The 13,800-nt window shown below is 41.3% G+C and overlaps 2 protein-coding genes across 2 annotated transcripts; one reads left to right on the top strand and one right to left on the bottom strand.

Moving 5' to 3' along the window:
* Positions 1–4,591: 4,591 nt before the first annotated feature.
* On the top strand, positions 4,592–10,059 carry RPF1 (ribosome production factor 1 homolog). Its single transcript, XM_042819893.1, has 9 exons — positions 4,592–4,799; positions 4,875–4,931; positions 5,402–5,482; positions 5,895–5,990; positions 6,919–7,072; positions 7,601–7,683; positions 8,505–8,686; positions 8,771–8,897; positions 9,660–10,059. Exons 1-9 carry the CDS (start codon positions 4,629–4,631, stop codon positions 9,699–9,701), a joined length of 993 nt encoding a protein of 330 aa, XP_042675827.1. The 5' UTR covers positions 4,592–4,628; the 3' UTR covers positions 9,702–10,059.
* Positions 10,060–10,791: 732 nt separating this feature from the next.
* GNG5 (G protein subunit gamma 5) lies at positions 10,792–13,644 on the bottom strand. Its single transcript, XM_042819896.1, has 3 exons — positions 13,505–13,644; positions 12,554–12,709; positions 10,792–11,034 (listed from the first exon to the last, which is right to left on the bottom strand). Exons 1-2 carry the CDS (start codon positions 13,583–13,585, stop codon positions 12,584–12,586), a joined length of 207 nt encoding a protein of 68 aa, XP_042675830.1. The 5' UTR covers positions 13,586–13,644; the 3' UTR covers positions 10,792–11,034; positions 12,554–12,583.
* Positions 13,645–13,800: the final 156 nt, after the last annotated feature.

Raw genomic sequence — 13,800 nt, 5'->3', positions numbered from 1 at the left:
TTTTTTTTTTTTTGGCTTATGTACAATTAATGCATTATCTAGTAGTTTTAATCTACTAGCTAACCAGAAATGATGACAGATTTGTGGGAAATCAAACACCCAGTATTCATCAGGCTGATCTACTCAGATTAAAATAATGGCTGGCTATAGCATCTTGATAGGTCTTGTGGGAAGCAATTGTTTTGATGTCTGATATATTTACATGCTTAAGGTTGTGTTGCAATCCATACATAAGCAGCTTCTAAATCTTTTTTAAAACTCTAATGAGCTTTAAAGTTGGACAGTTAAATGCAGTAGTCAAGGGAATTTTCATAGTATTTAAATAATATATTTACAAGTTGTTTTTTTTTTTGCAAGCACGCCACATAAAATGCCTTCCTTTTAAATGTTCTGGCTTGCTTCATTTTTCTTTAGATAACTTTTGCTGTTTCAGACTTCCAAACATTTGAATTCTTCTCACGCACACTTTTTTGCACATTCTGAGATGTTAGATGTTTCACCATTGGAATGCGTAACAAATCACTTCTCTTCACATGATATAGCAAGAGAGTTACACAAAGCTGAATTGCTGCAACTTTAAGATGAGCAAGAGGGAAGATCCAGGGAGCCACAGGTCTGCCAGCCTCACCTCAGTCTCCAAGATGATTGTGGAGCAGACGCTCCTAGAAGCCATTTCCAAGCATTTGCAGGACACAAAGGTGACTGGGAACAGCAAGCGCAGTGTGACTTTACCAAGGACAAACCTTTGATGGGAAGGTTGGCTCAGCAGAGAAGAGCTGTGCATGCTGTTTACCTTGAGCATTACCTTGAGCAGGCTAGAAGAGCATTGTGGGAGACTGATTTGTGAAATACGGAGTGGATCATAAGGGGGGTGTGCAATTGGATGGGCTGTTGGGTTCGATGTGTGGTGACCAGCAGCACAAACAGAACTGTCTGTTTTTAAGGGTGCTCATCACAGACCTGTAAAAAGGCCCAAATAGTTCATCTCCTCATCAATATCTGAACCAGTGCACACTGAGCAAGTTATTATTATTATGCCTATTTTGAGGAGGGGTGTGTGTGTCAATAGGCTGGCAGATAAAGCTGCTGTTCAGAGGAGTCTTTTTTACCGTTGTTTTCTTTCTTATTTGAAAGATTTTTTAACATAAAAACCATAAAAAGCAAGAAGACCAACGAAATTCTAGAAAGCTAGGGCAATACAGAATGAAAATTGACCAAGAAGATTTCATTTGGTCTTCTTAAGCATCTATACTATAACAAAAACTTTAATTTTAGGGACTGGCACTTAGTCTGCATTCCTCATGCAGGCTTGAGTCTTCTAGGATCTGATAGCTGGAATGATTCTGAACGTAGTGAAGTGTTCCTTGAACCTTATAATAGCTGTGGCTTTAATGTATGATACTAAGTATTCTCAAAATATCCAGCTTTTGGTGCTTCACTCTGGGCTTTCTAAATGCATAGATACGTAGATACATTTTCCTTTGGCAGACCTGTTTCATTTTCCTACCTGTATGATAGAGCTAACACCTTCTTCGCAATATGCAAGTATCAAATGCCACAAAGAAAAAAAGTCTTGGAAAAGCATATTAAAATAATAATTGATTTCCATATTGAGTTATGGAATTAGTACAGACATTCAGAGCACTTAAAAAGATCTAGTGTTCAGCCTGAAATGTTAGATAATACCTAGCCTCACTGAGCGTGATCCCCATTTATCCATTAGAGAGATTGCCCTAGGTGATTGAAAATAGTGATTAAACTCTGGAAACAAGATCCAGTAAGGAATGCAAGCCTGTAAGCCTGTAAGTCCTAAACAGATGATCCAGAAAACTACCCACGCAGTTCCTGCATATGTACGTTGTAATTTTACTTTGCTCCCCTATGTAATGTAATGTTTCCATTTGGTTCTGGGTATGCCCAAGTCTGGGAGCAGTCTGGAAGTAGCTATGTGGCTAAAAATTTATTTCATGTGATTTATTTATTTCAAGAGATTTTCTGCAGCAGAGATCCTTGACACTATGGTGCTATGTAACAAATATCACAAGTCTAAGCTCTCTAGAACTAAACACAACACAGGCTTTCTCTCAAAAAGTGATGATATCACTCTTAATCTTTTGTATGTCAGCACAGCAGCAATAGATCAAATAAGAAGAATTAAGAAAGTTCTCAGTTTTGAAAAACCTAGGGGTTTGTGGCTAGATTGTTCCATTGAAAAGAAAGATGTGAATCTCTGTCTGCAGAGGCTGGAAAGTCCTGTCTCTTGTGTCATATGTGAATTCTTTAAGTTTGGAAACACCAGTGAAAGAAAGCTACTGTCATGTAGCAGGAAGAAAGCCTGTAGGTTATATCTCTCTTCACACAGAGACAACTGTTTTGTTTAGAACACTGCATTTTCTAGGGCATTTTTTTCAGTAAAGTGAATCTTGAAGAAAGGTAATACATCCTGTCTATGTTCAGCTAATGAAATTAGGAATAAATTAAAAGAAAAAGAGAGAGAGAGAGAGAGAGAGAGGGAAAAAATAGCAAGATACAAATGAAAATGATGCTTCCACTACTACTGCAACTCAATCAGTGGTAATTTACGTAAAGGTTTGCTCAAAAAAATAAAAGAAAATAAAGAATATTCTGGTCAAACTTCTTTGAAGAAATTAACAGCATGCATGTGTTCATTACTTTGGCTTTCTCTTGAAATTCTAATTGTACCCTGTGATCTTACTTTACCAGGACCACAGTATGTTTCCGGTGTCTTTCTACTGCCCCTCCCTTGCCATAGGAAGTTCCTGTATTATTGTGTATCATTATTTTGTTCCTGTGAGTCCTTGGAAGCCTATGAATAATATTAAGAAGTTGTCTTCCCTGTGCTAGGAAAGAGAGTGTGTTTTTGTCCACATGTAAGCAGCCACTGAGCTTCATAGAGTCATGACATACAGGTAATGATTCCAGTTGAATCTGAAACTACAAATAGCTCAGAATTCCCTGCAAAACTCTACTAACAGCAGTGATTACAAATCTCTATTAATGATTTTCTTAGAGCCACACTTGCAGTCTCTAATATTTGAATCAGCTGATGAGATAAAATTACAGACAGTCCTTAGCATATTCCCAACTAAATCCTCCAAACCTTAATTACCATGGAAACTACTTATCCTTAAGGCACTACAGATAGCTGATTTTTTTAAATTTAATTTTATTTTTTTATTTTTGGACAAAAATGGCAGTGAGATCATAAAAATTGGGTCTGTGTGTAATGAGACCTTTGATCTTCCATCTACTCCTGTGTTAATTAGAAATAACCTCAATGAAGCAAGCTGAGTTACACAGTATAATTAGTTTACACAAGAGAAGCAGATTTGATGTGTTGTCCAGTTCAGTTTTTTCCAGGTCTTTTTCCATTAACTTCATGCAATTGTGTTAATACATTTCTTTTTCACTTCTCTATGAAAATAAATTGAAAATGCAAGATATTATTTGTATACAAAAGTAGTAGACATACCCATGTTTTGAGACAATTCTAGTAATAAATGGAACTAATCAGTCCCACTGAGGAGCAGTACTTAAACTGCGTTTACGTTACAGAGATCTGCATTTCCAACTTTATGTGTATTTCATCTCTGACTGCTTGCAGGGAGTCTCCTGTTTCATTTTAACATAAATTTTAACAGCTTTTAATTGAACAAAAGTAATTTGCAGTCAAGTTACTATCAAAAGCCCAGGAACAGGCTGCCTAGCAAAGCTGCAGATGACAGCCTGACACTGTGTTTGAAGTCAGGCTGGCCAGGGCTCTGAGCAGGTGTCCCTGTGCCTGACAGAGGGTTGGACTGTAAGATCTTTAACATCCCTTCCAACTCAAACCATCCTATGGCTCTGTGAAAAAATCCTGTTTCAAGTAGAAGCTCCCAATGAACTCACTTATTCCAGCTCTGCAAGCAAATGCCTGTAACATGCGCGTGTTATCATTTATGTAAACCCATCACTGTGCCATGTTTGCTGAAAGCTTTCCATTTTCATTTTGTTAAGCCTGATTATGAGTTACACTGTGGCAATAATTTATCTCATCTCCCATCTTACTGTAAGGTTGCTTTCTTGCTGAGCACCTCTCCTACAGAGAAAGGCTGAGGAAGCTGGGCTTGTTCAGTCTGAAGAAGGCTTTGGGGAAAGCAATCGTTGCAATCTTCCAGTACTCAAAAGGAGCTCATTAGCAAGATTGAGAGCGACCTTTTACCCAGCCTAGTAGTGATCGGACAAGCGGGACGGCTATAACTAAAAGAGTGGAAATTTAGGTTAGGTATTAGGAAGAAATTCTTTACTCAGAGGGTGGTGAGGCAATGGTACAGCTGCCCAGAGAAGCTGTGGGTGCCCCAACTCTGGATGTGCTCGGAGCCAGGCTGACAGGGCGCTGGGCAGCCCGATCAGGTGGCTGCCAGCCCTGCCAATCGCAGGCGATGAGAACTTCACCCACCCTACGACGGCCCCCAGCCCCACCCGTTCACGCTGAGCCTAGCGCCCCGAACGTCACGCTCAGTGCGCATGCGCACCGGAAGTTCCCGCCTTCCTTCCGGCGGCGCATGCGCCGAGCGCGCCGCCCGGCACAGGGCCGGGGCTGAGAAAGGGCCGAGGCGCACCGTGGTATGGCGGGAGGCGGCGCGGGGACAGGCCCGGGCTCGGGTCCGGCGGGGCACGATGTGGAACCAGCGGCCCCGGAGCGAGTCCTCTTCCCGCCGACCTTCAGCGTGTCCGAGATCAAGAACAAGCAGCGGCGGCACTTCATGTTCCTTCGCTGGAAACAGCAGCAGAGGAAGGTGGGCGCGGGCCGGCGTGGCGCCGTGAGCGGGGGGCACCGGGCTGACGGCTGACGGCTCTCCCTCTCCTTTCAGGAGAAGCTGGCGCTCAAGAAGAAGCGGAGGAAGGAGCGAGAAGCCCTCGGGGACAAGGTGAGCGCCTGTGGGGCGCGACCTCGGCGGAGCCCTGCGTGGGTCGTGGGTGGCGGTGCGAGCAGGGCCCTGTCAGCGCCCGACCGCGGGGTCGCTGCGGGCATCGCCGCGGGCGTGCGCTCATCCACAGTGCCTCGCTGATCTGCTGTCATGCAGCCTGCCCAAACCATGCTCACACCCGTTGTCTGCTTGTCCTTATTGGCTTCTTTTCCTAACCTACTGCAAAAGCATATTGATGGTTGGAAGGAAATTGTGAGTTCCTGTGTTATAATTCTACAACAGCAGCACGAGTAAAGGGGTGAGCGTTGTTACATCCCAGCTGTCGTTCAGTTGTGGGTGCAAAGACAGCATGTTCCTGTTGCACACAGATCTTCTGGTAGCACGGTCTCATGGTAGCTTTTGCAGTAGTTTACAATGTTGCTTTACAGTGATGTGAGTGTGTTACATTAATAAATCTACGTTTATTTTAGGCACCTCCAAAAGCCATTCCAAAGACTATTGAAAATCAGAGAATTTATGATGAAACAACTGTAGATCCCAATGATGAAGAGGTAACTGTTTAATTTTTGCAGATGCTGTTAATCGTCTTTGTTTTGGTTTGGTTTGTTTTTTTTTTCCCAAAGAAGAGCCTTAAAATGTGTGGATAAAATTCATTATTCTTGACTTTTCTGTTAAGATGTTAATGGTTTACTTTTCACGTGCTGGATTCATCAAAACACGATGTCCTTTTTTTATTATTTACCTTAAATAATTGTCCTTTAAGTTACAGCTATTGATGGCAAAACCTGTCAGTTTTCTTTATTCTGGACTCTTTAAAATGCAAAAACCACACGTCTTAGAATAAATAGTTATAGGACAGAACTTGCAAACTGGGATTTTTCTTGTTAAACTTCATCAAATTAGATCAGATTGAACAACTGTTCTTCGATTATTTAATATGTGACAAGCCTACTTTTCTTCCAGGTTGCTTTCGATATAGCGACTGATGAATTTGCACCATATTTCAACAGACAAACAGTTCCAAAGATTCTTATTACAACATCAGACAGACCTCGTGGGGTGTGTATGCCATGCTCAGATTGTTCTGAGCAATCAGTTGCACAGTACCGAAGTTTTCATGTGATTAATTAATTACACTTTTAGTATAGAAATGACTTTAAAAAACACAACTTCTTTGTATGCTGTCAGTAGAGACAAAGGAAACTTGATGAGCAGGAGATACTTTGTGCTAAATTGTTAGATTCTTTTTGGTCAGAAAGTGTCCCTTGGGTTCTAGCACCATTCAAGATGGGTTTAATCTAACTAAGGTTTCTAATCTCCAAGTTTAACGTGATGTGTAAGTCCATGATGACTGCATACAATCATATGTAGGAAAAAACTACAAAACTTGATATTTCCTTGGGGTTTATTTTGCTGCTGTTTTTAATTTAGTGACTCTTGGGAAACTTTATGTGTATGCAGTCCGTTAGCTTCTTTAGCACTGTTTGTTTCATTAAAAAGCTCAAGTATACATTCCTGTATGTGATGGTGTGCATTACCTAACTTGGAAGATTTCTGACGCTTTGTGAAAACCATTAGAAGGTGATTTTAAAAATAAGAAACTGTGCATCTCTTAACAGGTTCTCTGGAAGTTCAGATGTATGTATAGTATATGAGGCAATATTTCTACTGAAATACTAACAACGCCTTGTAAAACAAGATCCTTAAAAATAACGATTTTATGTTATGATTTTGTAATTTTCCCATTTCACTATGAAAAGAAAACAATCCGTTCCAAAAAGCTGTCCCTAGTGTGTTGCAGTTACTGCCAATAAATTAGTTTTCCAGCAACTAAATGAAACAATTTGTTAGCCTGTTGATGGCTTTTTATTTCCAGTAGCTCAGTTTGCATCAAGGAGAGCAGTCAGTGAGCAGTCCTCTGTCCCACCTCGTATTTGGGTTTGTTGCTGTATTTACTGCGTTGTGATTTAACTCATCTGCTTTACAGAGAACAGTGAGATTCTGTGAACAGTTGTCCACTGTTATACCCAACTCGCATGTCTACTATCGCAGAGGATTGGCTTTGAAAAGAATTATTCCACAGTGTATTGCAAGGGACTTCACAGATCTAATTGTCATTAATGAAGATCGCAAAATACCAAGTATCCTTTGTGTAAATACTAAACTGAATGCAGTGTTAGCTCTAGGCTATGGGGAAACTTTTTTTCTTCAGTGTGTGTGTCTTAAGATCTCCTTTATTCTGGATTTTTTTTCTCCACTGTGCTGTTTATAGGATAATTATAGAGTTAAAAATCACTGTGCCAACTGAAGTATCTGATGGTTAGTGGCACTTGAAATTATTAAATGTTGTTGTTGGTGGTTTTTTTGTTTGTTTCAGTAAGCTTAGCTTCCCTTCCTGACCAGAAAGTTTCATTTAGTTTTGCTGACTTGATAAGTACTGAAAAGATGACAGAATATAACAGGTTAGCTATTGAAACAAACCTTAATGGATCTGTTTGAACACTAGCTAACTAGTTTCTGAATGTATTTTGGAAAACATAACTAAACCTTGTAAATTAGGCATAGCTAATGGATGTAATATTGTGATACCATACTGCATTTAACAGAACGTGCTTCTCCGTAAAATACATTTCAAATTTTACAAACTTTTTTTTTAACTCTGTGAACAGATGGGCTTGTTTTAAGTCACCTTCCTGATGGTCCGACTGCTCATTTTAGAATGAGCAGCGTCCGTCTGCGTAAAGAAATAAAGGTGAGACTCCCACAAAACCTTAAAAAAAAAAAACCAAACTGTACTTTGGTTTATCAATAACTATGTTCAGTTTACTTCAGCTGCCCAAACTGGTTGTGCTTCTGTAAGGTTCAGATGCTTTTTCATAACTGGCAGGAGGCTAAAGACCGTAACAGTCTACTTCCATAAGCGGTGTATTTCAAGTTTCAGAGTTACCCACTGAATGTGACTGCCTGCCAAGTGTTCTTATAGCCATATCATTTAACATTAATACAGGATACATAACACCCCGTGTATAGTACATGTGCAGCAGGGTATGTAAAGTGCTATACAAGATTTCAATAAATGCAGTTCCCAGTCTTGAATAAAACCTAGTTTTTCTTATCTTACAGCCTTGTCACCTGTTCTACAGTAAGTATTGCTTACTTAGCCAAAGATAACTTGCAGTATAATGGTTTTTTTTCTTTTCTTTTTTGAATTAAGTAGTTTTTAAAATGTCATCTAAAGGCTGTTCCAGATATTCCTCCTTGCTATGTCTGGAGAGATTTTCAGCCTCAATTCTTTACTGTAGTGGGTGCTGCCAGGAATGACAATTAGTGCAGCAGAGAGGAAATACACAACTTTGTGCTTTTTCATTAAGTTTGTATCGTTAATCCAAAGATCCTTATGTTAGCACCTTCTGCTTTACTTACTTACAAACTTTGTATAAATTTTTTCAAAAAACAATTAGGCATATTATCAGGCCCTGGTTGTCTACACCCTATTTTATCTCAATCTTATCTTTGATAGTACATTAAAATAATTTTGCATACCATCTAATATTTGCATTTTTTTCACTCCAGAGAAAGGGGAAACAACCCACAGAACATGCACCCGAAGTAATCCTGAATAATTTCACAACACGACTGGGCCATTCTATTGGTCGTATGTTTGCTTCTCTCTTCCCACACGATCCTCAGTTCATTGGAAGACAAGTAGCTACGTTTCACAACCAGAGAGACTACATCTTTTTCAGATTCCACAGGTAACTTCTTGCCCCAGAACGCATGAATGAGAGATACTGTTCACATAGCTTAACAACTAATCTTTTTTCTTTTTTCTCTTCAAGGTATATATTCAAGAGTGAAAAGAAAGTGGGAATTCAAGAACTTGGGCCACGTTTTACATTAAAATTGAGGTCTCTTCAGAAGGGAACCTTTGATTCCAAATTTGGAGAATACGAATGGATTCATAAGGTATGTCTGAGTTATACTAAGTCTGCTGGGGAACAGAGAATACATCTGACATGTGACCACACATCTCAACCTAGAAAAGCACTTCAAGTGCAGTTCTCAAAACAGAAATGCCTAAGTGAAACACTGAGAACTACTTCTTGTCAAAGAAGTAAAGTAAAAGCATTCTGCTATGTAGCAAGGATGATGAGTGTCAGTATATCATGACTGCTTATGCTGTGTAAGGTTTTGAACATATACCAATATAAGCAAAACTGATAAATGCTCTCTTGGTATGATCTATTTTATTGGAAGCCTAGAAAGCTTGACTAAGAACATTTTTTGCAAGGTCAGGGTAAGAACTGTAATGTAAAAACAATTAAGCTATTTCCTCAAACGTTAATTCTTACTTTCCATTCAGTATTAACGCTGACTTCATCACACCTTCAGGTGAAGTGCACGTTACTCTACGTTAACAGTTAATGACATTGGTAGTTACTTTGCCTATCAACTGCAATTCCATGGTATTTGAGCTACATCAGAAGAAAAAATCTAGTGTTTATGATGTAGGCCACGATGTGTATAATGTTGTATGTTTGATGCTGTGACTGCTGTCTGTATATACGCTTCTATACAACTGATCTCCAACATTTCTCCCTTGTCTTGAAAAGCTGACTACAATAACTCAGTTGCTCTGTAGTGCATTTCACTGCATTAGTGTTAGCCTGAGTTGTCACTGTATACTGGTGTACGAATTTGCTGTTAATAACTTTTCTTAAATTTCAGCGTCGAGAAATGGACACAAGTAGAAGAAAATTTCACTTGTAAGGGACAGTTACTTGCCAACTGCTCACGACCAGAAATAAGACAGTATCTTTGAACTATGGATCATCTCAAATTCAACTAGTAATAACAATGAACAGTAACTGGCTGCAGAAAGACAAAATATGAACTGTTTCTGTAGAAACTTTTAATGTTTAAGTACAACTGCATCTTTTTATTTCTTCTATGGTTGTAGCTAAATCCAGCGTGACAAAGAGTTTAGCAGGAAGATCTATTGTAATGCTATAGAAGGCTGTAATTCAGTTATCACTGAAGCTTTGCTATGTCTGCTGATGTCCTGTAAATAACAGTGTTTACTGAAAACTGTTAAAAATATTTTCAAAATAAAATATTTTCACATATACAGCTTATTTTCTTCCCTGTTAAGCAGCTAAACAGAGTCATTCTACATTTTAATCAGGTAAGAAATAAATATTGTAAACCTCTAACAGTGTTAGTTTTCAAGAAAAACAAAAAACAAACCAACACCAGTATCCTGCCTAGAGGATGTTGAGAAAGCTGTATACAGACTGATTTATATTTACAAGAAATATTTACTCAGAACAGTTAAATCATTAGGCCAGCTTCCAGGAAGTAAATGAAGCTCAGTAGAACAGGTGAGATCTCTGAACAAGATTTTCTCCATTAGAATCTTTTAATGCTTTTTTCAGCGGTGATAACTATCATTGAGTTGATACTACCTGTGGAATTAACTTTTTGTTCTGGCTTAGATTTGCACATTCATTTTCTTTTGGATTACTTTCTTTCCATTGTGTACCTAAGTAGTGCTTTTCAGTATTAACATAAAGGGGCTAAAGGTACACTAATGACTCAAATTGCTCTTTAAGGAAAGTTAGCTGTAGTTGTGTAGTTCAATCATTAAAGAAGAGCCAAAACCTGTTTTTCCCTGTTCTACTATGCTTCTAAGCATACTAGTGATGAAGTTCTTAAAGAGTATCAGCCCAAGGCACATTTGTAGCACCATAGAACACCTGAAGATAAGCTCTTGCGATTATCTTCAGCTGCTGAAAAATGATGCAGTAGCTGACAAGGTGTCAACACATCCCGACTTCTGAGATAAACTTCAACACAAAACTAAGTCAAAACACTTTTATTTTTTGCTTGGTATATAAAACTGATTCCCTCATGAACAGAATTATTGTAAATAGCATACGGTTCTTTTGGAGAGGTAGATGGTAAGAGGTTTGACAACAGTAGCAATTTTACAGTTAGATTTGGCACATGAAAGCTAAGCTTTTGTACAGACTTCAAACCAGGCCACTCCTTGAGGCGCTCTGCCCCGACAGACATCAGCAGCTAGGAAAAGATGCTAAAAGATCTGAAAAACAAAATGAGGTGGTTAGAAGATAACAAGCAATCCTACGTTTAAGAATATGAGTACTACTTAAAAAAAATTCCTTTTTTTCTACAGTTGTTTAATAGAACTTAAATTATAAAATAAGCTTTTCAAAACCATGAAGCCATCCCCCAGGGGGTACAAGAAGATAATCAAAGCTGTTACAACAAAACAACCAACATGCTGCATCTTCTGGAAGCCAAATTAAGTAGGAGGGCAGAGTAAGTTGTTTCTGGTCGCTTGATGACTATGGAAGTATTGAGAATCTACTTCACTTCTGAAAAGCAGGGGGAGTCTGGGTAACTTAACAAATCTAACTTCCTCTTCATTCTACAGAGTTGGTACAGACTGTGCAAGCATGAACTCTATTGGTTCATCTCATAAACAGCAGGATTACAACTAAGAAATTCACTGTTTTGAGGAAGTACTTGCAAGAGGTGAAAGAGAGAAAAAAAATTTGTTCCATGCAAGTAGCTTAAATTGCTATTCTAATGCCTTTTGCCTGTAGCCATAAGCAAAAAGAAGTGCTCTATTCCAAATTCAGAAAAGGCATTTAAGGGCAATAATTAAGAAAAATATTAACCCTGTTCTACCGTGTGAATTACTGCTTAAAGCTGAAGAACAATACTAGGAAGGCAAGTCAGTTCAGAAATGTTATCTTTTAAAAATGAATAGTTTATAAAATACATAATAAAGAAACTTCAGAAGAACTACTCTAGAAGAGCTCTGTGACTCAGTCTTTGTAAGACTTCTGTGAATCTAAACCTGATCTCTGTCTTATCACTGAATTTTTAGGTAATGCCAGATCAATTGTCTTCATAGTGACAGCAGTAGTGTTAATGAACCTAGGAAAGTTTCAAAATGAAAGTACAAATGAGTACTTAACAGTTTCTAGTTATTTAAACTGCAATCTGTGTAGTAGCCTATTCTAGGGGAATTCGGGTGTTGATACAATTCTTGGCCTATGTAATTTCCTTTTTACTTAGAGGGTATTTTCTGTAGCAGACAGGGCTCTCCTTTGAGAGCATCACTAACCTAACCTCTATTGGGAAGTACTCCTTAAGAGTTTAAAAACAAAGTCCTGAGAACTAAAATCCGCTTTATCTGCTACAATTGGCGTTCACTCCATAACCCTTCAGGCAACTAATCCTATGTGAGAAAAAGGAAATGATGCTTTTAACATAGAAGGAAACTGCAGCAAAGCTACATTACAGCCAGGTTAATCTAGATAGCAGCTCAGTAACAGCTGGCCCCCAACTACTTTGGCTACAATAGCAGAAACGGGTTGGAGCCCTGTAACATCCAACTACTACTCACTTATAAAATCTGTCTGGTACAGAGTTACCCTCCCAGTCTGGGAGGAAAGGACCAAAACAGGGATCCAGACCAACACCAGCCGTACAAGTCAGACGTCTCTTTGGAACGCTTTAAACACAGACAGTCCCACTTAAAGCAGGCTGTTTTTAATGACAGAAGAAAGTCTGAGCCTTTAAGAACTTACCACTGAAAGATACCTAAGCAGTCCACGTAATTACAAAAATGAACAAACTTTCTGGGGACGGAATGGATTTGTACTCGATGATACTCCTGTCAGCAGGGGATCATGCTGTGCGTTCTGCAGGCAGAACTGCTTCAGGTCCACAGCAGCCTGAGAAACCTGGGCGTAGGAGGAGCTGGTGTTAGCACTCACTGATCAGTGCAGGGGATGTAATTGCATCAAGAAATACAACGCTGTTAAGTGATTTAGCAGTGCATCCTAAGCAGATGTCATACAATCGTTTTCTGGTTTATCAGTCAGTAAGTTACAGAAATTATTGAAAACTTAATGATAAAAAGCCTCTAGGTATGAAACGTGAAAGAAAAGCTATGTCTCGAGGAGACACAGCCTTGTTGCTTTGTTAAACGCACAAAGAGTGGTTGTTTTCTCGGAGTGCCTCCAATGAGACAAGGCCCAGCCGCAGCCCGGGAGCGCCGTGACACGTCCTCGGCACGCCTGGCAGCGGAGCCTCCATTTTCCAGCGCAGGGCCGAGACGCCGGCCAAGCAACCTGTTGCTACTCCGCCTCGGGCAGCAGCAGTCCGACGGGAGCGGACGCTCCCAGAGCACAGAAATGAAAGGGGAGAGCGGGGCGCGGCCATCCGGCTCGGGACGGAGCGCAGCCCCCGCCGGCCCAGGGGAAGCGGGAGGGGCGGGCGAAGGGAAGGGACGCGGCCGCCCTCGGGGCCAGGCTCGGCCGGTGCGGCTCCGGGGCGCGGGTCGGCCTCCGGTGCCACAGCCGGGGCGCGGGACTACGCGCCGCAGCCAAGTAGGGTCGTCGGGGCGCTGGGCGCCGTCGGCCCGGCCCGGCCCCGCTCGCCTTGCCCCGCGGCTCGGCCCGGCCACCTCCGAGGGGCGCCGTGGAGCGCGGGCCCCAGCGGCAATGGCGGCGCGGCCGCCCCGGGCCCCTGCTCACCTTGACGCGAGTCACGCTGGCCTCCAGGCGCAGCTGCTGCACCACCTTCTTCATGGCCGCCACGTTGGAGGAGCCCGACATGGTGGCGGCGACGGCAGGCGGCACACCCAGACCCAACTTTCCGGCGCGTCCCAAACTCTCGGCCCGGAGGCGCCTGCGCAACCGCCCCGGGACCGGGACCGCCTCGGGGGGCGCTGCGGAGCCTCCGGGAGCCGCGGGGCGGGGGCCGGGGAGCGGCGTGCGGGAGGGTGCTGGCCGCGTTGGGCGGCCGAAGCCCCTGCGGGGGAGAGCTGAGC

Source organism: Centrocercus urophasianus, unplaced genomic scaffold, assembly GCF_019232065.1.
Source record: "Centrocercus urophasianus isolate 14NV4802_14NV808 unplaced genomic scaffold, USGS_Curo_1.0 seq_18, whole genome shotgun sequence".
NCBI classification, from domain to species: domain Eukaryota; kingdom Metazoa; phylum Chordata; class Aves; order Galliformes; family Phasianidae; genus Centrocercus; species Centrocercus urophasianus.
The sequence above is the reverse complement of the archived record's forward strand: the minus strand, read 5'-3'. Positions and strand labels throughout refer to the sequence as shown.

Coding starts and splice junctions, on each gene's coding strand:
- RPF1 (XM_042819893.1), top strand. CDS start 4,629: ATGGCGGGAGGCGGCGCGGGGACAGGCCCGGGCTCGGGTCCGGCGGGG. Junction 7,073..7,600: donor TGAAGATCGCAAAATACCAA/GTATCCTTTGTG, acceptor CTCTGTGAACAG/ATGGGCTTGTTTTAAGTCAC. Junction 8,898..9,659: donor AATACGAATGGATTCATAAG/GTATGTCTGAGT, acceptor CTTAAATTTCAG/CGTCGAGAAATGGACACAAG.
- GNG5 (XM_042819896.1), bottom strand. CDS start 13,585: ATGTCGGGCTCCTCCAACGTGGCGGCCATGAAGAAGGTGGTGCAGCAG. Junction 12,710..13,504: donor CCAGCGTGACTCGCGTCAAG/GTGAGCAGGGGC, acceptor TCCTACGCCCAG/GTTTCTCAGGCTGCTGTGGA.